The 25,188-nt window shown below is 35.2% G+C and overlaps 1 protein-coding gene and 1 long non-coding RNA gene across 2 annotated transcripts; one reads left to right on the forward strand and one right to left on the reverse strand.

Moving 5' to 3' along the window:
- The first annotated feature begins 12,149 nt into the window (after positions 1-12,149).
- On the forward strand, positions 12,150-12,563 carry LOC127148473 (uncharacterized). The gene has a single exon (XM_051082203.1). The coding sequence runs from the start codon at positions 12,150-12,152 to the stop codon at positions 12,561-12,563; it is 414 nt and encodes a 137-aa protein (XP_050938160.1).
- Positions 12,564-17,875: 5,312 nt separating this feature from the next.
- LOC127149894 (uncharacterized) lies at positions 17,876-19,195 on the reverse strand. Its single transcript, XR_007821753.1, has 2 exons — positions 18,587-19,195; positions 17,876-18,128 (listed from the first exon to the last, which is right to left on the reverse strand). It is a non-coding gene; the product is annotated as an uncharacterized LOC127149894 (long non-coding RNA).
- Between the last annotated feature and the right edge of the window lie 5,993 nt (positions 19,196-25,188).

The following is a 25,188-nucleotide window of genomic DNA, read 5'->3' on the forward strand; positions in this document are numbered from 1 at the left end:
ATGTCGAATCACATTCATTAACATGTCAGTGCGTATTTTTAAACTACATGTGTAAATGATCATTTACGCTTACTGTTTAATATATATATATAAACGATCGTGTAATCAAGTCAAAACGATCTTTTAAAAGATGTAAATGATCGCATTGTTCTATGTAAACGATACACTTAAAACGATCGTCGGGTAAGATCTCCCGATAATATCAAAACGATCATACTGATTAATCTATGAAATTTTTTATTTAAGTCAAAACGATCTTTGAATACATGTAAAAAATAAACATTAGACCCTCAATCGGTAATGTTAATTACTTTAAAACATAGTTTAAAACATATAAGCGATAATGTTAATTCTTTTAAACGATCATTTTACAATACGTAAGCGATAATATTACACAAGTTAAATAAGTATAAAACGGAGAAATTTTGAAAAACTCTTGTACATTATTTTCACAAAGTTTTGTAAGCTTGCATTCATTGCAATAAACATTTAGGCATTCATTCTCTTCTCAAGAAACTGAAAAGCTTCAAAAAGAAGGTGTTTACACTTAACAAGTCTTCAACTCAACAAGTCTTTTCACATTAAATATTTGCAAAGTTGATTTACCATATCTAAGATTACTTGAAGCTGTCACTTGTGGCACGCTAACATACACTAGCTGCCTTAATGGCTACTTCTTCTTCTTCTTTTTATAGGTGCTTCCTCTTCTTCTTCCCCTTCTTGAGCTAAACAACACCTTTTCTAGAATTCTCCCCACTTTACATGATTGTAATCAATATTGAACGATCGTGCAGTTACATAATCGTACAACACGCGTATTTACCCTTTTCACAAACCTTAAACTTTTCACATCGTAAATCACTTTCATTCATATTAAATTATCGTACAGTTATGTAATAGTACAACACGAGTAATTATCATTTTTCACCCATAAACAAGCATATTTACCCTTTTCATTAACTTTTCACAAAATGTCAAATGATCACTAATTACGTAAACCGAATAATTTTACAAACCGAATAATAAGATAAATATTAAATCTTAAATCTTAAACGATCGTTTTACGTGATAGTTGTATGTGTTATACGATCGTGTACTTAGAAATGTTATTGGGTACGTCTAAACGATCTTGTTATTCTGCATAAACTATAAAAGATTATGTTTTTAATGATAAATGTTCTTGTAGTACTTCATAAACAATCGTTTATGTGACCAAAATATTTGATAATAAACCCAAATGATCTTCAATCTATAAACGATGAGGTTGTTATATATAAACGATCTTGTAAAGTTGTATAAACGAAAGCTTTTCTTTACAGAATATTTTTCGAAGATATAAACGATAAAGTTAATTATTTTAAACAATCGTTTCCAACATTCAAGCGATAATGTCAATTATTTCAAACGATCGTTCGAAAATATATAATCAATGACGTCAATTATATTAAACAATCGTGTACTTATGTCAAACGATTTTTAGGTTGTTAGTCACAAAAGATCGCATTTATTAATAAAATGCGAAGTGATCATTGACAAAACGCGTTTTGACCATTTTTACCCACAACCCTAAAACTCTACACATGGTCGCCACAATCGTCCTAGTTTATCTAAACGATCCGGTTATACGATTTATGTGATGGTAATATAGGCTAAACGATTTATGATTTTGATTATTTACAACATGCGTTCTGACCATTTTCACCCACAAACTCTAAATTTTACACATGGTTGCCACATGGTCTTAATTCCCTAATTTTATAACTAAAATTACATTCATTAAATACACGATAGACGTAAATGATCACTGGTTTTTAATCAAAAGTATTGTTGTATATTCATTAATTACATGTTATACGTAAACGATGTTGTTATATATTTTACATGTAAACGATGTTGTAATACATTTTACACGATGGCAAAAAGATCTAATGTTAAACGATAATGTTGTACAATTAGACGATCATGTAGGATATTATTTATAAGATGTTATACATTTTACATATCAACAATGCTGTTATACAAGTTACACGATCGTGAAGGATATTATTTAAATGACTGTGTAGTTATACAATTAAACGATAGTATTGTTGAATATAAATGATCGTGATAATAAATGTAATTCACCCCGTTATACGTTTTACCAGATAGTGTAGGATATAAAGAATGAAATGGAATACAAATTTCTCGAGTATAAAATAAAGAAATTCTCAAAAGTTAAATTTAAAAATTTAAAGCTTTACAGACACTATAAATCATCTCTAAAATATTGAAAAATGTTTAGGTCGAAAGATGAAGCAAAATCAATGTATTCTTGAGTTGACATTCTTCTTTCTTTTTTCTTGTTTTTTTTCTTCTTATGTTGAGGTTGTTTGTCTCCATATCATTTTTGAAACTTTTGTCTTCTTTTGCTAACCACCATTATTTTCTTTTTGCTTTTCTTTAATTTCTCTTTTGTTTCCTTTTGTTTCCAGTTCTTGTGCTGCATGTTCTTGACAACTATCAGTGTCAATTTTGTAACGCCCCGACGTTCGAGGTAAAATTTTAGCATTTTAAGTAAATTGTTCGGAAATTTGAGCTTTGGTAAAACGATAAAATAATAATATAATATTGATTATATTATTATTATCGGGAATTATTATTATTATTTTTAATGTTAATATTTTCTTTTATTTTATTTAAAATAAATATTAATATTCTTATTTAATATTATTATAATAATATATATTAATATTCTATTATAAATTTATATTAATTTTATTCAATATATATATATATATATATATATATATCATTATTTATTTTATTTTTATTATAATTAAGATTATCATTATTATTATTATTAGTTATTTTTATTACATATATTTATTATTATTATTTATATATATATATATATATATATATATATATATATATATATATATATTACAAAAAAAAGAGAGAGAAAAACCCTACCTCGCGCGCGCACAGCCCCCTCCATCTTCGTTTTCTCTCCCGCACGCCGCCGGCCATCTCTTTCCCTTCATTCTCTTCTCCTTCGTCTTCTTCCCTTCGGTTTCTTCATCCGGCACACAGACGTCGCTCGCACGCCTTCGTCGGCCGTCCACTTCTGTGTTCGCACATCACCGGCGGGAGGCATCAGCGACGGCCGTCCCCGACTGCCCTTCTTCTCAGTTCCGCGTGCACGGCCAGCCGTCGGCCGTTTCTGCCTTGGTGGTAAAACGTCAGCCGTCGTATTACCGTCGTCGACGAAAGAAATCGGGCAAACCATCTCTGCCATCGCCGCCGCGTTCCGCCGCCGGCAGTGTGAAGATTAAATCGGCTCCAAGCCGGCTGTCCAAGTCGAGCCGCAATCGCTGTCCAAGCCGAGCCGCAATCGCTGTCCAAGCCGAGCCGAGATCGTTGTCCAAGCCGAGCCGCAATCCTTGTCCAAGTCGAGCCGAGCGAGCCGAGTGAGCCGAGCCACGAGCCGAGTGAGCCGAGCCACGAGCCGAGTAAGCCGAGCCGCGAGCCGAGTGAGCCGAGCCACGAGCCGAACCAAGCCGAGCCGCGAGCCGAGTGAGCCGAGCCGCGAGCCGAACCAAACCGAGCCGAGCCGAGCCGAGCCGAGCCGAGCCAAGTCGAGCCACCTAAGCCTTCCTTCCTCCACTTCGGTTCACGGTGAGTCTTCGGTAAGGATTGTTTTGATGAATTCCCTAATGTTACCTCGTCCGATTCAAGTTTGAATGTTGAATTAAGTTATGGCCCTACTTTTCTCCCTTGAAGGTAGTACAGAGTTGACGCTTAAGTTCTCGGGTTCCGCGGCAGACCTGGTTGGAGATAGTTTCCTTTCCTTGGGTAAGTCAACGGATGACCTTTTAAAACAACTGCTACTAAGGTCATCAACTAAAACTTTCGTGTTTCGTTAGGTGGAGCTGTCGAGCGTAGATTTCGATCGAGGGGCATAACCGAGTATCAGGTAAGGGTTTTCCTACTACTGGACCCCGAGTCCAGGCTAAAACCGTGGTAATCCACAGGGGATTACACGTTAGTGATTGTACTGAATATCTGTATGCGTGTTGACTGTTAAGTACTGATATTATATTTTGTCTGATGAAAATTATACTGTGACTGCTATTTGTGGATTGAGATTTTATGTTGATGGACCTTAAAGTTACGGTTCAGTATGTATTAAAACACTGGTCTGTATGTGGTTCATGGAGTTTGGACGGGGAAGAACAGTGAGTCCGGTTCGGGTTGGTTAGTCGATTGAATTTAGGGTTTTCCCTAATGGCGTACGAATCGGTAATGCATATAGCAACTGAGGGTGTAGATGTTTAAACCTATACTATCTGACTGACAAAGCCTATGGCGGGACTGTGATATGAATGCCGTTGGGATGTGACTGATGTAGACAGTTTAGTTTGGACTGAGGGGTAACGGTTAGCTTCATCTATGGGGTAGTGTGCCTTACTGATATGTGCGTCCTTCGGGAGCACTAGACTGATATGTGCATCCTTCGGGAGCACTAGACTGATATGTGCGTCCTTCGGGAGCACTAGACTGATATGTGCATCCTTCGAGGGCACTAGACTGATATGTGTATCCTTCGGGAGCACTAGACTGATATGTGCATCCTTCGGGAGCACTAGACTGATATGTGCATCCTTCGGGAGCACTAGACTGTTATGTAGGGTACCCCCGAATAGGAAGTTAACTGTTGTCCCCTAACGGGCCCAGTAGTGGGTCCCTTACTGGGTATGTTTATACTCACCCTTTCCCTTCTTTAACCTTTCAGGTAGGGGTACAGCGAGGGGCAGACCGACGAGAGACAGGAAGGATGCGTGAAGGCCATATGGACGCGTCTGGTTTTCTTTTCGCTTCCGCTATGTATTTTGTCAGAATATATTTTGACTTGTGATTTTTGTATTGGTGACCTGACATTTTATTTTGTGATTTTTTTTGAATTATTTAAAAGAGGGCCCGAAACTGTCTTTTGTAAGGTTTATAATGTTTTAATGAATTGTATCTGGTCCGTTTTAAATTTTATGTTGAATGGTCGAGTTTTGGTATTTGGTAGTGACCTCAGCTTAGTCCGGAAAAGTTGGGTCGTTACAAATTTCTTCTTCAGTTTCGTTATTATCAACCTCATCATCTTCAATCAACTTTTGTTTCCCTTTTGCTGTACCTTTTTTATTTTCTTTCCCTTGTTTTTCTATTTTTTTTCTTCAACGATTACAATATTTCCCAATTAAATCTGGCTTCGTTTTGTTTTGTGTTCCTGCCTCCTATTTTTAACTTCTTCTTCTTTTTCTCTATATTTAACTTCAATTGTCTAAATGTAAAAAGAGGATGTGCTGTCAAAATGATTGTGCAAGAAAATGTAGACAGCTGTGCAATATAAATCGTTTAAATATATATACACGATTGTGTAAAATATATAAACGATCGTATAACATATATACAAGATCATGAAACCAATTGAGTAGCAAAGAAATTAAAATATGTGTAAACTAAGCGAACAGTCGTGTGAAATATATAAACGATCCTATAAAATATATATATAAACGATCATTTAACATAAACAAATTATCATTTAATATAAAGAAAAGATCAGTTAACATAATGAAACGATTATGAAACCAGTTGTATATTAAACAAATTAAAACATGTGTCAATACTTGTGTTTTTTTTTTTTTTTTTTTGTTTCTAAATGTATGATTTCGTTGTTCTCTTCTTCTTCTTCTTCATCTATCTGCAAGTACATCAAAAGTAAGACTATTCAGAGATATCATGAAGAAAACACATCCGGATAGAGTTAGACTTTTATCTTTGTATATACGATATAAATTATATTTATTGTTTGGAAAAGAATTAAACATGCAACAGTATTTGTGTTTTGGGTGTTTCTAAATCTGTTGTTATTGTTTTCAAACTACTTTTCGTTTCCAAAACGACAGTTTCCTATAAAGAAAAAGAAACAACATAATCGTGTTTTATTTGAAAATTAAGCAACTTTAAACAAAACAAAGGAGTACATAATGAACAAGGCACTAACCGTAGAGCAATGTGTTGTTGCATACTTCATCATTGTATTAACTTCTTCATCTTTATCAAGAAGATCAAGGCTACAAGTAGATAGTCTATTTTTCTCCACGACTTTTTTATATGCAATTTATTTCTCATTTTGTTGTTCTTGAAGTTTGGCGGATAGCGGTGAAACATGCAAGCTTCTCATAACCATTGTCAACATGCTTTTTATTTATTTTATTCCTTGTCTTAATAATATTTGTTATGTTTCTATTTTTTCTTGATTTTTTCTGATTTATGTTATTTCATTTAAGATTTTATTTGTTTCATTGTTTTTTTTTTCATTTCTTTCTCTTTTTTATGTTGCTATGCCTTTTCTTTTTTTTTCTTTCCTGCTTCTCAATATGTTTGAAATATTCCAAAATTTGTTGAGACTCTTCTTCTGATGGGTCTAAAGGTTTTATAGAGAACTACAAAATAAAATTATATTAGATTATTAGTGAAAAAGTAGCAAATGTATTGATAAACAGTGATAGATTTATATCATCATCTATTCAAGATAGACATGGATAGAAATCTTTCATTGTCTATCTAGATAGACATATATAAAGCATGCTCTAAATTTACTTACATTCTCATATTCAAAAATGTTGATGTTTAGAGTCCTTCAGTCACTTGTTTCCAAACATTCCCATGTTAATTGTTGGTCCTTCAATTTCAAGCTTTCTTCCAAACCCAACATCTAAATTAGAAAGTCTTGGTATTGTCTCAAAATCCGAATAGACTAAAGCTAGGGAAAACCCTTGAAGGTATACAGCATCCTTGTCACTGTAGGATGCTTTTTTCAAGAATTGATATGTTAAAATGTATGATAACCTTCCCCATGGATACTCTTTGAAGATTTCTTCATTATCCAATATGTCTAAATGTTGGAGATTTATGTGGTTGTGTTGTTGCTTGGGAATTAAAAATGTTTCTAAGATATAGAGTTTAACTAGTTTTTCTTTCAACGAGTCTTCTTCATTGCATAATGCTTTGAAAGTTCTTTATATATCTCTTCTTGTTATAAAGTCATCATGACGGAAAGGGCCATTTTTCAGACAATTTTATTTTCTTTCTCCTAGATTTAACTCAGGGAATTTGTGACCTTTTACTCCAGTCACAAAACAAAATTCTTTCAGCTCAAATTTTGCTATATGTCTATTGAAGTTGAAAGCAAGGACATTAGTTTTTGTTTTTTTTTTTTTTTTATGGCATTATTTTCTTAATAGAAAATTCAAGAATTGTGTTGGTATTTTGGTCCTTTAATGTTAAGAAACTGGCAAAAACGACTGTTTGTCAAAACTCGAGAAAGAATTCTTTGGTCTATTTTGGACTTGATCTGATTCAATGTTTTTAAACTGTAATATATAGTAATTCTAAGATTTTTTAGTTCATCTTCCATAATAATGTCATTTGGATAGTGTTTCACCTATTGAAAGACATCATAAATAGTATGTTTCAAACAAGGTTAAGTTTTAACAAATTTACAAATACATAACGCTATCCAGAAAAATATACACAAATATAAAATGCTATATATACATATATTCACATTGTAGTTTGTTACCTTTATTTCTTTTTCTTTCTTAATTTTTATTTCTTCTGTTTTTACTTTAAATTTTATTGATTTGCTACATGATGTCTGTTGCTTCATCATCTTTTTGTAAAAAAGAAAACTAATATAAATTATTCGATGAAATATATACAATGAGTACAGAAACAGACATCTTTGTATGCGTGATAGATCGTAGATATAGATAGATCAAAATGAATATAGATTTAGACCTCTTTGTATGCGAGATAGATCGTGGTAGATATATATAGATGATGGAGATAGATAGAAATGAATATAGATTCAGACCTCTTTGTATGCAAGTCAAATCGTCGATCGCGACAGTTCTGTTGAAGTAGTTACCAGGATATAAACAATTTATGAGGAAGATGATGGACGAAAAAGTCTGAGCAAGTTCCTCCACCTTTTTATAGCCCCTTCATTTTGATCGTATTTTTGTAATTACAAGTTATTGGAGTTTCTCTAAATGATCGTTTATACTTATATGTACGATCGTTGAAGCAACTTTACATGATCGTCTATATTTAAACTTTTTCGTCATCTTTTACTATTTATTACCTTATCGTTCATATATATGGTATTGTACAGAATCGTGTATGATGATCGTTTATATTTTCATACATGATCAGATGCACATATGAGATAATCGTTAAAGATAATTTACACGATCGTTTATATCTAAAATATTTTGTTATCGTTTAGCGTTTATTTTTTATCATTTATATATTTGGTAATTTACAAGATCATGTATCAATTGTATATTATTCTACACGATGTCGTCTAATAATTGTTTATTAACATTAATTGGACGTCGCAGACGATTAATCGCACCTTTATTGGGTATTTTTGGTATTTCGCATTGTAGGCCGATGGGCTTTTTCCATTTATGAAATTGTTCTATAGAGTGTAAATAATTTGTCGCTTTGTTATATTATTGAAAAGAACCCTTAAATTAAATATAAAATATTTAATTTAGAAATTAATTAATTGGAGAATTAATTAATGGTTTAGTTTAATTTGATTTAATTAAATTAATTAAATTAAAACTATAAGTTATGCGAGAGATATTTAGTTAAATATGAATTAAATAAAATATTAATTAAATTTGATTTTATTAATTATCAACTTAATTAAATAATTAATTTAAAATTAATATTAATTTATTAAATTAATAGAGAATGTGGGTGGTTTTCCCACGTTCCCATTTTCTCTCAACTTCCAAAGAAGCGGGAGATATTGGTACTGGTACGTAAGATGGAAGGACAGAAGTGATCTATAATCTGAGTACTCTAAAATTCTCTCAACAATTTCCATTCCTTTTTGTTTTTTTTTTTTTTTTTGTTCCCACAAACCAAAAACTCATTCTTAGATAATAGGGAGGACTCCGAGTGGTGGTACCCCCAATTTGGAGTTTTAGTTGATTCAAAGTCGTCAACGACGTAAGTGTTTTTCATTCTCTGTAATTTAATTTTTGAAAGCATGTTTAGCCTCTAGGAAATTAGTTTCTGTAATTTATTTGCCAATGTATTAGTATTTTTATATTCCGATTAAAATTGGGTAACGGTTCTATTAAATCTTCCGTTGTGCAAGGGCTCCTATCCCTTTCGCTACTACTCGACAGGAGGCCGACAAAGCTGGCACAGTAGTGACAGGTACACTCCAAATCTTAGGGCACTTCGTATTTGTATTGTTTGAATCTCAGTCCTCTCACTCTTTTATATCCTCAGTATTAATTCAGCATATGTGTTTAGAGGTATTGAGTTGTATGTTATCAATTTCTACTCCATCTGGAGAGATTATGTTATCAAAAGAAAAGATAAAAGCATGTCAAATAGAAATATTGAACCATGTTTTAGATGTAGCTTTGTTAGTTTTAGACATGCGAGACTTTAATGTAATTCTAGGTATGGATTGGTTATCTGCTAACCATGCAAGCATAGACTGTTCCTGCAAGGAGGTAGTTTCCAATCCTTCTTCTATGGCTAGTTTCAAGTACGAGGCAGGGACTATGGTCCTACCCAAAGTTACTTCAACCATGAAAGCTAGTAAGCTACTCAGCCAGGGTACTTAGAGTATCTTAGCTAACGTAGTAGACACCAGAAAGTCCGAGGTTTCCTTATAATCTGAACCAGTGGTAAAAGAATACCCTGGTGTTTTTTCATATGAGCATCCAGGACTTCCGCCTCACAGAGAGATTGATTTTTCTATTGAGTTAGAGCCAGGCTATGTTTCTATATCGAGAGCTCCATATAGAATGGCCTCAGCTGAGCTGAAAAAGTTTAAGGTCCAGCTGCATGAATTGCTGCACAAAGGTTTCATTCGACCTGGTAGTCACCTTGGAGAGCACCAGTGTTGTTTGTGAAGAAAAGAGATGGGTTAATGCACTTGTGCATCGATTATAAAGAGCTGAATAAGGTGGCAGTCAAGAATAAATATTCGCTGCCTAGAATCGATGATTTGTTTGATCAGTTATAAGGAGTCATTGTATTCTCTAAGATTGATTTACATTCAGACTATCACCAGTTGAGGATTAGAGACAGTGATATTCCTAAGACTGCCTTCTGTTCCAGATATGGGCATTGTGAGTTCATTGTAATGTCTTTTGGCTTGACAAATGCTCCTACTGTATTCATAGATTTGATGAACAGGATGTTTAAGGATTTCTTAGTCACCTTTTATAATAGTTTTTATTGATGATATCTTGGTGTACTCCAAGAATGAGGTTGAGCATAAGGAGCATTTGCATCAGGTTTTGAAGACTCTTCGAGCCAATAAGCTATATGCTAAGTTTTCTAAGTGTGAGTTCTGGCTAAAGAAGGTGTCTTTTCTTGGCCATGTAATATCTAATGAGGGAGTATCAGTGGACCCAACAAAGATTGAAGTGGTTACCAGTTGGCCTTGACCTTCTACAGTTAGTGAGGTTTGTAGTTTTCTAGGTTTAGCAGGTTATTACAGAAGGTTCATGGAAGGTTTCTCTCATATTGCCAGTCCTATGACTCAATTGACCAAGAAAGGGACTTCTTTTGTTTGGAGTCCAGCATATAATAGCAGTTTTCAGAATCTTAAGTAGAAGCTTGTTATTGCACTAGTCCTTACAATGCCAGATGGATCTAGGAGTTATATGATTTACAATGACGCCTTTAAGAATGGATTGGGTTGTGTTTTAATGCAGCAAGGTAAGGTGGTTGCTTATGCCTCTCATTAGTTGAAGAGTTATGAGCAGAACTACTCTACACATGATTTAGAGTTGGCAGCAATGGTTTTTTACTGAAGATATGGAGACACTATTTGTATGTTGAGAAGATACAGATCTTTACTGACAATAAAAGTTTGAAATACTTCTTCACTCAGAATGAGGTAAACAAAAGACAGAAAAGATGGCTTGAGTTAGTAAAGAACTATGACTGTGAGATTTTGTACTACCCAAGTAACGCGAATGTGGTAGCTGATGCTCTTAGTGGGAAGGTATCACATTCAGCGGCACTTATTACTAGACAGGTTCCTTTGCATAGAGACTTTCAGAGAGCTGAGATTGTAGTTTAAGTAGGAGAAGTCACCTCACAATTGGCTCAGTTGTCAATGCAGCTAACTTTAAGATGGAGAATTATTATCGCTCAGCTTAATGCTCTATATTTAGTTGAGAAGCACCGCCTAGTAGAAGTAAGGCAAGTTGAGGAGTTCTCCATATCCTCTAAAGATGGACTTATGTTTGAGAGACGTTTATGCATGCCAACTAACAGTGTAGTCAAGACAAAATTATTGACTGGGGCTCATAGTTCCCCATTTTCTATGCATCCAGGTAGTACAAACATGTTTGGTGTGCTAGTAAGTGAAGGCATTGAGAAAAAAGCCAGCAGGTTTGTTGCAACCCTTGAGTGTGCCAGAGTGGAAGTAGGAGAATGTGTCTATGGACTTCATTATAGAACTACATACGACCCTGAAGGGTTATACAGTGATTTGGACTATTATTGACAGGCTCACGAAAGTAGCATATTTCATTATAGGGAAATCCACCTATACTGCCAATAAGTGGGGACAGTTATATATGATTGAGGTAGCGAGATTGCATGGAGTGCCCATATCGATCATTTCTGACAGAGATGCCTGTTTCATTTCTAAGTTCTAGAAAAGACTTCAAATTGCCTTGGACACAAGATTAGATTTCAGCATAGCCTTTCATCCTCAGACCGATGGTCAAACAAAGCATTTGAACCAAATTTTGGAGGATATGCTGTGAGCTTGTATGCCAGGGAGTTGGGACTCCCATTTGCATTTGTTGGAGTTCATTTATAATAAAAATTATCAGGTTACCATTGGCATGGCACCGTTTGAAACTATGTATGGTAAGTGTTGTAGATCTCCTGTTTGTTGGAGTGAGATTGGTGTGTAGAGAATGTTAGGCCCCAAGCTAGTTCAAACCACAAATTAAGTCATACAGAAGATTAGAGCCCATATGTTGACAACACAAAACAGACAGAAGAGTGACCCTGACGTATGACATAAGGATCTTGAGTTCGACATTTGGGACATGGTTTTTCTGAAGGTAGCACCTATGAAAGATGTTTTGAGATTTGAGAAGAAGGAAAAACTAAGTCCACATTTTGTAGGACCATTTGAGATACTTGAGCGAATTGGCCCCATAACTTATCATTTGGTGTTGCCTTCTTCATTTTTTGCAGTTCATGATATATTTCATGTCTTTATGTTGAGGAAGTATGTAGCAAACCCAATGCATCTAGTTGACTTTGAACCATTGCAAATTAATAAGAATTTGAGCTATGAGGAGCAACTCGTTCAGATTTTGGCAAGAGAGGTCGAGTTGTTCCGAAACAGAGGAATTGCAATGGTTAAAGTTCTTTGGCAAAACCACAAAGTTAAAGAGGCCACATGGAAAAGAGAGAATGACATGAGAGCCCAATATCCCGAGTTGTTCGAGGATTAGAACTTTCGAGAACGAAAGTTTCTCAAAGGAGGAAAATCGTAACACCCCAAAAATAAGGTAATTTCAAATATGATTATCTTGGTTTAATTTTATTTATGTCGGAATTATTGGAGTATTATTTTAAGATAATTGATTTTTTTTGTTTGTGGAAATTAACGGCAAAATATATAAAAAAAAAAAAAAGCAAAATATTTACACTCTATAGAAAAATTCCAAAAACAAAAAAAGCTCAGAGGCCCACCATGTAAAATACCAAAAATGCCCCGTCAACCACACCGTCAACAACGCGCACGTAATATATTTGCAATCGTTTAAATTTGGCTATTGTTTGATATATGCGATCGTTTAGATATGGCTACAATTTATTTTTTCAATTCCATCGTATAATTTTGTTACACAATCGTTTAATTTGGTTACGTTTAAATTTGGTTACACGATCGTTTAGATTTGGGAACCCAAATCTAAATGATTTTTTTTTCAAATTTTGGTACACAATATTTTTAATTCTTTTGGTACACGATCGTTTAGATTTCTTTGCACGATCGTTTACTTTTTTTACACGATTATTTACATTTGACTACTCCAATCCAAATGTTTTTTTTTTAAGATTCTTATACACAATCTTTTATTTTTTTTTTACACGATCATTTACTTTTTTTTTAACGATCGTTTACATTTGGCTACTCTAATCTAAATAATTTTTTTTTTCAAGGGTCTTTATACACGATCTTTTAGATTTTGCTATTTTTTATACACGACGTAAAAAAAAAAAGAAAGAAGAAAGACGTTGGAAAGAAATCACAGTGAAAAAGAAGAGGAAAAGTAGAAAGATGACGGGAAAGCGAAAAAAAAAAGAAAAAATAAGAAAAATGATGGAAAGATTAAACAACGTAAATAAAGAATTGAAAAATAAGAAAGATGATGGAGAAAATTGTAGGAAAAAAATAGGAAAGAAGAAAGACGAAATCGCAGGAGGAAGATGAATAACGAGAAGAAAAGAAATATAGAAGGGCAAAACTAGAATATTTAAAAAAATGGCTAACTTTATGGATTTTGTTATACAGGTCGTCAATAGTTTGGGGTTTTGTTACATTTACAAAAGTTTTCCAATTAAATATTTATTTGGAAGAATATTAATTAACTTGAAGATTTGGGAATTCAAGCTTTCAAGAACACCACGAAATCTTTCTCATTATTCTCAAGAAAAGAATCAATAGAGAGTTTTTGGCTTCTGTGATTCGGAAAGAAAAATTTTTTTTATGAGATTTCTTTTTCTTTTTGGAATGCAGAGAGATCGTCCAAAAATTGAGAGAGTACTAAGAGATACACAATGAATCTTCTTTATATCTCAACCATTAAGAGAGATTGAGGGAAGTTATCAAATAACTTCCTCCGTCTATGGACGTAGAATAACTCCCTTGAGAGTTATTTTACTAATTAAAAATATATTAATTATAAAAAAAATTAATATAAATTTAATTTATATTATATCTCATATAATAAAAACTTTATATTATATCACATATGACACATAAGTAATGGTTTAGATCTCTCATATAATCTATAGTGCTAATATTAATCGAATCCATATTAATTTAACGTATAATTTATTTATGAATTTTATTCATATTATTATTATTATTTGAATCATATTCAAATATAATTTCTCTCATACAAACTTTATACAATAATGTATCAAATCCATTATATTAATTGTATCATATACAATTTATTCCCTTTAATCAATTTGAACAATTCAAATTAAACCAAAATAAATTTGATTCTCATTTATCCTTATTGAGCTAACAAGGGGACCTTATGGGCCTACAGATTGAAGCTCCAATGATATGAGATTAATTAATTAAACGCTTTAATTAAATTAATCTCCATTCATTAACTATCAGTCATTCCTCTAAAGACCAATAGTTGCACTCTTCTTACTATAGATATACTTTTGTGTCCATTAGATATAACCGATCAATAGTGCAATGACCCTTCACAAATTGCTCATAAGTACAACTAGGTCAAAAATTACCGTTTTGCCCTTATAGTTACATCTAACTCCTTAAGTACCACTGATTCCTCTAATGAACAATAATTATAGTCTCACTATAATTGAACTCCTCTCGGGCCAAGAAAGAATGTGGCGCCACATTATTCAAGTCTTGAAATCAGCCTTTAAGAGAGCAATTTCTCTACTTACATTATCTATAGAGAATGAGTGAATTCCCTCTTATGTAGCTGTGTTCCCAACTCCCCAATCAAACGAATCCCCAAAATGGTAGGTATATTGAGTCAGCAACATAGGCCACTCTCACCCATTCTAACCAAAGGACCGCCTTCATAGGAAAGAGTTCACAACTCACTCTGGATTCAAGTTAAGTCACTTATGATCATCCTAGTCAAATGTAGTCTCAACTAGTAACGATGTTAATAAGAGAGACTATTCATTTCATGGTCCGATCTTATACAAACTCTTTGTATAGAATAACCTCGCTCTAATGTCTCGACATGAATTATTATGATCAAATCATTTGTAGCACCTTAGAACAATTGTAACAACTACAAAACAAGCCGTATTCATAATGTCACCAGAATAAGGTATCCAGCCTTATCCGTTTACTACAGACCATTTAGATTATCACTTAAACATGATCCACATACATGTTTAGGTTATAGAAGATAACCTTGGATGTTAGTTTATTGGTTTTGTGGGTTAATGCAACTAAATGTCAAATAAAATAAAACACTTTATTTTATTAGATAAATAAAATGTTTGTATAATATACAATTACAAACTACAAGACCATGATGTTTAGAAATCAACCCTAACAATCTCAACACTTAACATTCCACTAACCATTAGTCAACTTAGTGGGCTAGGTGTCTACATCTCAATCAGACATGTATCCCACTAAGTGTTAGTGGGATTATCCAACAAAACGTTAGATTTTTTCATTAACTAGTCTAAGGAAAATATGGTCATTTGACCATTTAAGTCAAAGTCAAATTTTGACTTTTTCAAGTCAAAAGTCAACATTTTAACTTTTTATCATTTTGTCTGTCTTGACTAATTTCGACCTCTCGAGCATTAATTTGCATTTCTTTTTCTGAAATTCAAATCAATTTGAATATAAAGTTGGTAAAAGTTTGACTTTTCAAAGTCAAAAGTTAACATTTTGACTTTTTACAACTTTGACCATTTCCATCAATTCTAAACTTCCGAATATGAATCCGTATTCATATTTTTAATATTTAAATCACATTTAAATATAAAACTCTTTCTCGAAGCTATAATCGACAAATATATCATATATATTTGCTGGTTTCTCTTTCTTTACCTAATCCGAACAAATCGAATTATTCCAACATATTGTTCTAAGTTAAATCTGTATGAGCTAGCAAGGGTACGTAATGGACCTATAGATCATGGGCTCCAAGGATCCAAGATTAAGTGGCTAAACCTTTTTAGACCAAGCTAATCAACATTAGAACCATAAGGGATGCAAAAGATAAATAAAAACACCGACTGCATAAGCATACGCATTTGCATAAGTGTTGCAAATGTAAATTTCGATTGAAGTTTTGGATTTATAAATGTGAGACTTCTGTTAGTTTCACATACTTGAAAAATTAACTCCGTGGTTCAAGTTCAAGCATTTGACAAAGACTTAGACAACCACGTTACTTAAGTTCAAGTGTCCATGATTTGTAACCGTAAGCTTTCTTTAGTTGGCTTTCCATGGTCTTTCCTCTAATTTCCATATCAAATAAACAATCAAGTTCAAGACTAGTTTTGACATTCGGTAAGCCCTCACATCATTGCATTTTTCTCATTTAATTGTTTTCATTTAGTTGTAAATTATTTGTGAAGGAATGGATAAGCGATTACAAGCATTCACAGAGCACGGTTATGCCTTGAAACTGGCGGTCCAGAAATAAACAAATAGCAAAATAGTAATAAACTTGCAAGATTATCAAGAAAAAGGCTACTAAATTTGTTTGACAACAAATAGTAATAAACTTGATCCAAGACCTCTGAGGAGGCCCACCACGTATAGAACCTATCAAAATTCACTTTTATAAGAAAAACCAAACTAACTAATTCAAATGGCAAGGGGCTTGGGGGCTCTGCATGACCATTGAACGCCTTTATGTAAGGAAACCCCAAAATATAGCAACTCGTACAACATAATAAAATTAAAGACAAAAACCGAATGAATGCAAAAACATGTTCTAAACATATAGTACAGAATTAATTTCAATAAGTATTACTTTCTCATTCTTTCACATAACATAAAATTAAAGTGCACACTATCAGAAGCAAAACACTCATTCTTGAAGGTACTTAAGATCCAATAATTGAACATGAATTTTCTAAGAGTTTCAACCTGACAACTCTATAACAGGCTACCAAGTCGTGTACTAAAAAGGTCATTTTAAAAGTTCAAGAACTAATATGAAGAGGAATGCTTTCACAATGTCTTCTATCTCAACGGGTACGTACAAATAAAACAATTGCCGTAAAATTTAAACATATTATCCAAGCAGCAAGCAAAGGTGGTGCATCAGAAACCCAAAAGGACATTATGACCATTACCAGAAAGATTGGTCATTCCAGGTTCTAAAGATTTTTTAAAAGCATTACACGTGCACTAAACCTGCCTAAAGAGAGTATTTTAAGGTGATTTCATCGAATAGAGGAAGAATTCAATCATGTTATATGTAATCTTGGGTCTTAAGAAACAAATAAGAGAATTATGAGGGACAACAAACAACCCTTCATAATGTTACATATTTTTGCCCTTGGATATGTTAGTATGATGTGAAAGAAGTTTACCAGTGTGGATCAACCCAGGGTTTAACGAGCATTCAAATATATATCCATAATTCTCAAGAGCTTCTCCTAATTGAGCATAGTTTAGAAACCAATCAACGTAAAGACGTTGTTGCTCAACCTATTTAAGAATTCTAGAAAATCCTTAAAAGAAATTGATAACGAAATAAATAAAAGAACCTGTCATGAGGTCAAAGTAAAAAGAGAAACCTCATTTGTTGTTAACATGATATCCTTCCAGAAATGACAAGCTGATGTTCTTAAATAACACTGAAATATGAAAAGCTGCTTATAAAAAAGAATTAAAAATAATGTCTGGAGTTCCATAAACATGACTGAAACAATAGATCTACTCACTTAAATTGAAAGTCCATATGGTAGGTGATTTCTCTGTCAAAGAAACAAGTGTTGACAGCCTACCATTTACTAATAAACCTTCAAGGAATGCATCACGTGCAAGAACGCATCAAATAAATAGTATCAACAACTTACTTAAATAGTTTGTGCTAGGTTATAGAGTTTAAGAAAATTCATAAAGACAAGATCATCTTGGAGGCGTACTAACTTACATTTGATAAAAGAAGGAAAAAGAAATGAGATAAAATGCAAAAATTACTTTATCTCACACCTTTTTGAAGTCCCGTGATATATCCTCAACTCTTTCTACATCCCAAACCACCCATAAGATGCCATAAGGTGAGACTTCTATATCATTTTCCCCTTTTTTTCTAGACAAGAAACAAAGGCCGGCCATTTCAGTCATAGTCTGGAGAACTCTTCCATTTGTTGTTCTAGAATTCTACCAAATCTTCAGGGTGATGAACTTTTTTGTTATAAACAATATTTTACAAAGTTGCATCATCAATATTAAAACTAACTATGCCTGGTATTATTTAATATTTATCATCGTCCATATGAGAAATTTTCTGATGGTTTATGTTAGTTATAAAAACAAATGGGAGCGTTGTCTGTAGTCCATATCCAATAGTTTCATGAAAAACAATTATGTATGAATTGGAACCAACAAAATAGAACTTAATAATGGCAACGATTACAAATTGAACTTTTTAACAGCTTGGAACCAATAGCTTTTTACCTAAATAAGTTATATAGCTTAAACAATATTATAAAAATGTTGATTCTTGGAAAATATATTGAGGAAAAGCTAAATTAGCCATATGCTAACCTTAATGACCTCCCTTATCTTCTTCGACCTGCCCTTTGAACAAAGAGATCAAGGGTCTGCCTCCGACACCCACAACAACAATATCAGCGTCAGGAGTCCTGCCTTTGTTGAGTTTGACTTGCTTCACCTAAAAGATTCGCTTCATGATTTATTGGTTTTCTAAAATCATCATTGACAAGCAAGAGGCTTAAAATACAAGGCTACGAACCTCTCCATTTGATTCTGAGGTAAAACTAGTGGCTACTATTCCCTTTGGTTAACAAATGTTTCTAACTATTAAATAATACCACGCATAGATAAGAATACTAATGTTTCTAAAGATTAAAAGAGAGTAACGCATGGTGGAAAACCGATGATGAATTTTTCTTTTTTAAAAAAAGATTAACAAAAGTTGAGAAAGATGCAGTAACTAGTAATAGATAAGCACCCTCAAAGAAAACCAAGAAATAGATGTAAGACAAAATAAAACAAAAACTGAGAGTGAGGATGGAAGAGAGGGCAAGTTGGAAGCGTATAGGTATGACCTAAAATTTGAAACATTATTCACAGTTAAAGTACAATGAAGTGTCACCAACCATCCGGAGGCCTCAGTCTACTTGCTCCATTTGGTTAATCTTATTGATTTTATCTTAGGTTAGATGATTTCAAATGAATTTTGATGTGTTAAAATGATGAGTTTTTAAAACTTTAAGAACCCATCAACTCCTTGACAAATTTTCCAAACACTCTAAGAATTCTATTATTTCTTCCACTCCAAAGCCCACAAAAAAAAATTAAAAAAAAAAGCTTCTTAAATGAATTATGAGAGTTAGTAAGATTAAAATGTCCGGACTTCAAGCTAAATGAAAATTCACCGCAATAACCACTAAACAGAAGAGATGTCATCGGATGGAGGATCCTTCACCGCGAGTAGAACCAAATGAAGGAGCCTTCACTGCAATAACCACTGAACGACAAACGGAGATGATATGAACTTGATTTAGACAGCATTGCAACCCGAAATTTGATCGCAGTGGCTAGATTTCTTGGTTTGACGGCGTTGGCTTATTATGGCATTTAAACGGAGGTGGTTAGAGGACTGTTTCGACAGCTGCAGGTGGAGGAAAATGGGAAGGCAACGGTTTTTTAAGATGCGTTTGGGGTGGAGGGTTGGGTTATGGAAGGTTTAGTGTTATGATAAAACTAGTTTTATCATAGAGGTGTTTGGGGGAAATGTTATGTGGGAAGGGTTATGATAGTGTTATGAATAAGATGTGTTTGTGGGAAGGGTTATATGGGTAGGTTTATAAAATTTTTTTGATAATATGTGTTTGGGGGAACTATTATATGAGTAGATTTATGAGGATTTTATGATAAGATGTGTTTGGAAGAACGGTTATATAGGTAGGGTCATGAATATTTTTTTTTTACTTATTTTTTTTTTAAATTCACATTGTACATATACCAAATAAATTATTATTGTATATTTTTTTATTATGACAACGTCAAACCTCTCTTATTGCATTTTTTTCTATGTCTAATGTTATTAAAGTAGTAAATACAGTTAACCAATTTTGAAATAATTTGTTAACAAATTGTATTAATTTTATTCTAAGTAATTTTTTACAAATACAAACTAGTTATTGCGTATTTGTAATTATCGATAGCGTCATACATTTGTTTTTAACATATTTAATTATGTGGTCTAACGCATGCCTCAATATTTATATCCATTAATTAAATTACTTATTACGTAGCATTTGAACATCATATTGTTCAAATTGTTATTATTTGCCCTAATTTAAACGAAACATTTTAAACCGAATTGAAGGGATAACAAGAAAATATATGCATAAACAGGTTACAAATCAAGTCATACAAGGGATCCAAGTAGTGTACATACGAAAAAAAAAAGTTTGCTAAAATAGAAATACAAATAACAGTAAAAAACATAGTCCAAGTGAAGTAAGAGAAAAACAAGCAAGCAAGCCAAGGAAGACATAAACTATCTGAAAAAGTCTCGTAGGAGGACTCTGCAAAAGTTCTGCCTCTCATTGTCAGTCATCTGTACGAAACCCCGTATGTCGTCCATATACGACATCAGCTGCCTTTGGCACAACGCCTTATCCAAACTGCTTAGGTCAGACATTTCACGCAATAAGCATAAGAATTCCTAGCACACATGGGTGTCATTGGCAAGGGTGCGTGTAGGTCACTCGACAATCGTCCAAAGTTGGTCATTCGTACACTCGAGGGTCATATGTATGACTTCAAACTCACCCTCTCACTAGCTTCCCCTTTTTCTCTTTGATCCGCTCGTTTCGACTCTATCGTCTGACGTGCGAGCAGGACGTGATGCACGTACATCGTCCTGGGATATGTCAATCCTCTGGCTGTACATAGATAGGAACTCCTCGTTCCCATCCGACATGTCAAACCCCTCATACCCGGCAGGCTCGTTAGACCCAACATCAACAAATGTCTCAACAAAGCAACCCGTCATCCTATCGCACCCATACGCATATGCAAGTTCATTGTAATAAGGAAAGAGTTTGTTAAGGAGTCTGTTCACTACATGATGCAACTGCATAAAAAATAGGACCACTTAAAACAACTAATACGAAAATTATTGAAGACTTCCTTCTCTGCAATTATGCATTTTGCGTTTAGATTATTTTCCTTACCCTAACCTAATTATTTTCCTTACCCTAACCTAATTATTGAAGACTTCCTTCTCTGCAATTATGCATTTTGCGTCATCGTTCCAGTCAAACACACTGCACACTGGCCCCCGCATTTCTGCAATGGCCTGGAATGTCTGCTTAAGTGTTTTTATTCTGCAGTCGATTACAGTGGTTGCACAAACACGAAATCTAGGTAATTTTCAGCCATCATACATACTAGTTCAGCCAGGTAACCTGGTCAAAATGTACCATTGTCAGACTTTCATCCCTCGATGGGCACCAACTCAACTAAACACTCTACAAAAGTGCCATCCTCCTCCTTTGTCCATACATGTTTGGGGGCACAGGATGAGGTTGACATACTGAGAATGACAAAATGACAAAATTAGATATGAAAAAATATAGAGTATAGGTCATTACATATGAAAAATACAGAGTATAGCTCATTTAAATTGGCATACAACCAAGGGGTTCTAATTTGAAATTGTTTTAACTAATCGTTACGCAATTGTCATTCCATGAACATCACTTCAGCTAATTCGTCGCGCCACTGAGACCACTTGTTTGTGGTCTCAGTGTACTGAATTCTTCTGCAGCGGCGGTTTTGGCATACGCAAAGTTCTGCAACGTCGTCAACGTCTTCATAATTGGTCATTTTTCTTTTTATCAAATTGTGCAACAGGCAACATGCTAGGATGGTGCAACACTGCACTTGGAGGGGATAGTATGACTGTAACGACCCAACTTTTCCGGACTAAGCTGAGGTCACTACCAAATACCAAAACTCGACCATTCAACGTAAAATTTAAAACGGACCAGATACGATTCCTTAAAACAGTATAAACCTTACAAAAGACAGTTTCGGGCCCTATTTTAAATAATTCAAAAAGAAAATCACAAAATAAAATATCAAGTCACCAGTCCAAAATCACAGTCAAAATATCTTGACAAAATACATAGCGGAAGCGAAAAGAAAACCAGACGCGTCCATATGGCCTTCACGTATCCTTCCTGCCTCTCGTCGGTCTGCCCCTCGCTGTACCCCTACCTGAAAAGTTAAAGAAGAGAAAGGGTGAGTATAAACATACCCAGTAAGGGACCCACTACTGGGCCCGTTAGGGAACAACAGTTAACTTCCTATTCGGGGGTACCCTACATAACAGTCTAGTGGTTCCGTAGAACGCACATATCAGTCTAGTGCTCCCGAAGGATGCACATATCAGTCTAGTGCTCCCGAAGGATGCACATATCAGTCTAGTGCTCCCGAAGGATACACATATCAGTCTAGTGCTCCCGAAGGATGCACATATCAGTCTAGTGCTCCCGAAGGATGCACATATCAGTCTAGTGCTCCCGAAGGATGCACGTATCAGTCTAGTGCTCCCGAAGGATGCACGTATCCGTAAGGCACACTACCCCATAGATGAAGTTAACCGTTACCCCTCAGCCCTTACTAAACTGTCTACATCAGTCACATCTCAACGGCATTCATATTACAGTCCCGCCATAGGCTTTGTCAGTCAGATAGTATAGGTTTAACATCTACACCCTCAGTTGCTTTATGCATTACCGATTCGCACACCAATAGGGGAACCCTAGGTCCAATCGACTAACCAACCAAAACCGGACTCACTGTCCTTCCCCGTCCAAACTCCATGAACCACGTCCAGAACAGTGTTTAATACATACTAAACCGTAACTTTAAGGTCCATCAACATATAATTTCAATCCACAAATAGCCGTCACAGCATATTTTCATCAGACAAAATATAATATCAGTACTTAACAGTCAACACGCATACAGATATTCAGTACAGTCACTAACGTGTAATCCCCTGTGGATTACTACGGTTTTAGCCTGGACTCGGGGTCCAGTAGTAGGAAAACCCTTACCTGAAACTCGGTTGTGCCCCTCGATCGAAAACCACGCTCGACAGATCTACCTAACGAAACACGAAAGTTTTAGTTGGTGAATTCAGTAGCAGTTGTTTTAAAAGGTTATCCGCTGACTTACCCAAGGAAAAGAAGCTAACTCCCACCAGGTCTGCCGCGGAACCCGAGAACTTAAGCGTCAACTCTGCACTACCTTCAAGGAAGAAAAGTAGGGCCATATCTTAATCCAACATTCAAACTCGAATCGGACGAGGTAACATTAGGGAATTCATCAAAACAATCCTTACCGAAGACTCACCGTGAACCGAAGTGGAGGAAAGAAGGCTTAGGTGGCTCGGCTCGGCTCGGCTCAGCTCGGCTCGGCTCGGCTCGGCTCGGCTCGGCTCGGCTCGGCTTGGTTCGGCTCGCGGCTCGGCTCACTCGGCTCGCGGCTCGGCTTGGTTCGGCTCGCGGCTCGGCTCACTCGGCTCCCGGCTCGGCTTGGTTCGGCTCGCGGCTCGGCTCACTCGGCTCGCGGCTCGGCTTGGTTCGGCTGGCGGCTCGGCTCACTCGGCTCACGGCTCGGCTTGGTTCGGCTAGCGGCTCGGCTTGAAGCGGCTGGCGGCTCGGCTTGAAGCGGCTGGCGGCTCGGCTTGAAGCGGGTTCGGGTCGGGTCTTTGCAGCGCGAAACGGGAAATCGCGAGCGGTGATTCTCCGGCGTCCGACGACCGTGACGAACGACAGCTGGAAGGCGTCCGACGGTCGAAACAAACGGACAGACGGCGGTGGCGTTGGCTGGGTGCGAAACGGAGATCCGGCAAGCTTCACGGCTGCGATTGTGGGCTCGGGTTCACCGGAGAAGAAGGAGAAGACGGGCTGAGGTCGCGTCGGCCGAAGGACAACCAAGCCGGAGACGAAGGAGCTGGCGGTGATACGGAAATGAAGAAGAAAGAGATGGAGACGGTGGGAAGATGGCGGCGTCGGGGAGAGAAAACGGAGATGGAGAGGCTGCGCGCGCGAGGAGGAAGAAGGAGAAAACGAAGAAAAACGGGGGGGGGGGGGGTAGGCGGCGCGGTTAGGGTTTTTATTTTTTTTAAAAATTTATTATATATATATATATATATATATATATATATATATATAAATCTTAAATAATATATAATATTAATAATTTAAATTAAATAATAATATATATATAAAAATATAAATAATAATAATAATAATAAAGTAAGAATAATAATATATTTATAATATTAATATTAAATAAATAATAATTTATTTTATTGTTTTAGAAATAACATTATTTCTATAATATTAATTTATAATAATATTTATAATATTAATATTATAACCAATAAAATAAACATTAATAATAATAATAATATAATTAATATTATATTATTATTATATCAGCTTGCATTTTACATAAAACGAGAAAAAATTTTTACCTTAAATTTTCGGGGCGTTACATTCTTCCCTCCTTAGGGAACTTTCGTCCTCGAAAGTTTTATTCCTCGAACAGTTCGGGATAACGGGACCTCATGTCATCTTCACGCTCCCATGTAGCCTCTTCTACCCGATGATTCCGCCATAAGACTTTAACTAGGGGAATTTGTTTATTTCTCAACGTCTTCACCTCTCTAGCAAGCACCTCAACAGGTTGTTCAACATAGCTCAAGTTTTCATCAATCTCTAGTGGCTCGTAATCCACTACATGGGATGGATCTGGCACGTACTTCCTCAACATAGAAACGTGAAACACATCATGAACTGTCGAGAGTGATGGAGGCAACGCCAAGCGATAAGCTACAGGGCCAATCAGCTCCAGAATCTCAAACGGCCCAACAAAACGGGGACTCAACTTTCCCCTCCTTTCGAAACGCAAAACACCTCTCATAGGTGCTACCTTTAAGAACACTTTATCCCCTACCTCAAACTCAAGGTCCTTCCGCCTCACATCTGCATAACTCTTCTGCCTACTCTGAGCGGTATGCATGCGTGATCTAATCTTCTGTATCGCTTCGTTAGTAGACTGAACTAACTCAGGACCCATCAATCTCTGCTCAC

This window comes from Cucumis melo, chromosome 1 (genome assembly GCF_025177605.1).
Source record: "Cucumis melo cultivar AY chromosome 1, USDA_Cmelo_AY_1.0, whole genome shotgun sequence".
NCBI lineage: Eukaryota > Viridiplantae > Streptophyta > Magnoliopsida > Cucurbitales > Cucurbitaceae > Cucumis > Cucumis melo.

What these genes read in the sequence shown, in the direction of transcription:
- LOC127148473 (XM_051082203.1), top strand. Translation starts at nt 12,150, where the DNA reads ATGGTTTTTCTGAAGGTAGCACCTATGAAAGATGTTTTGAGATTTGAG.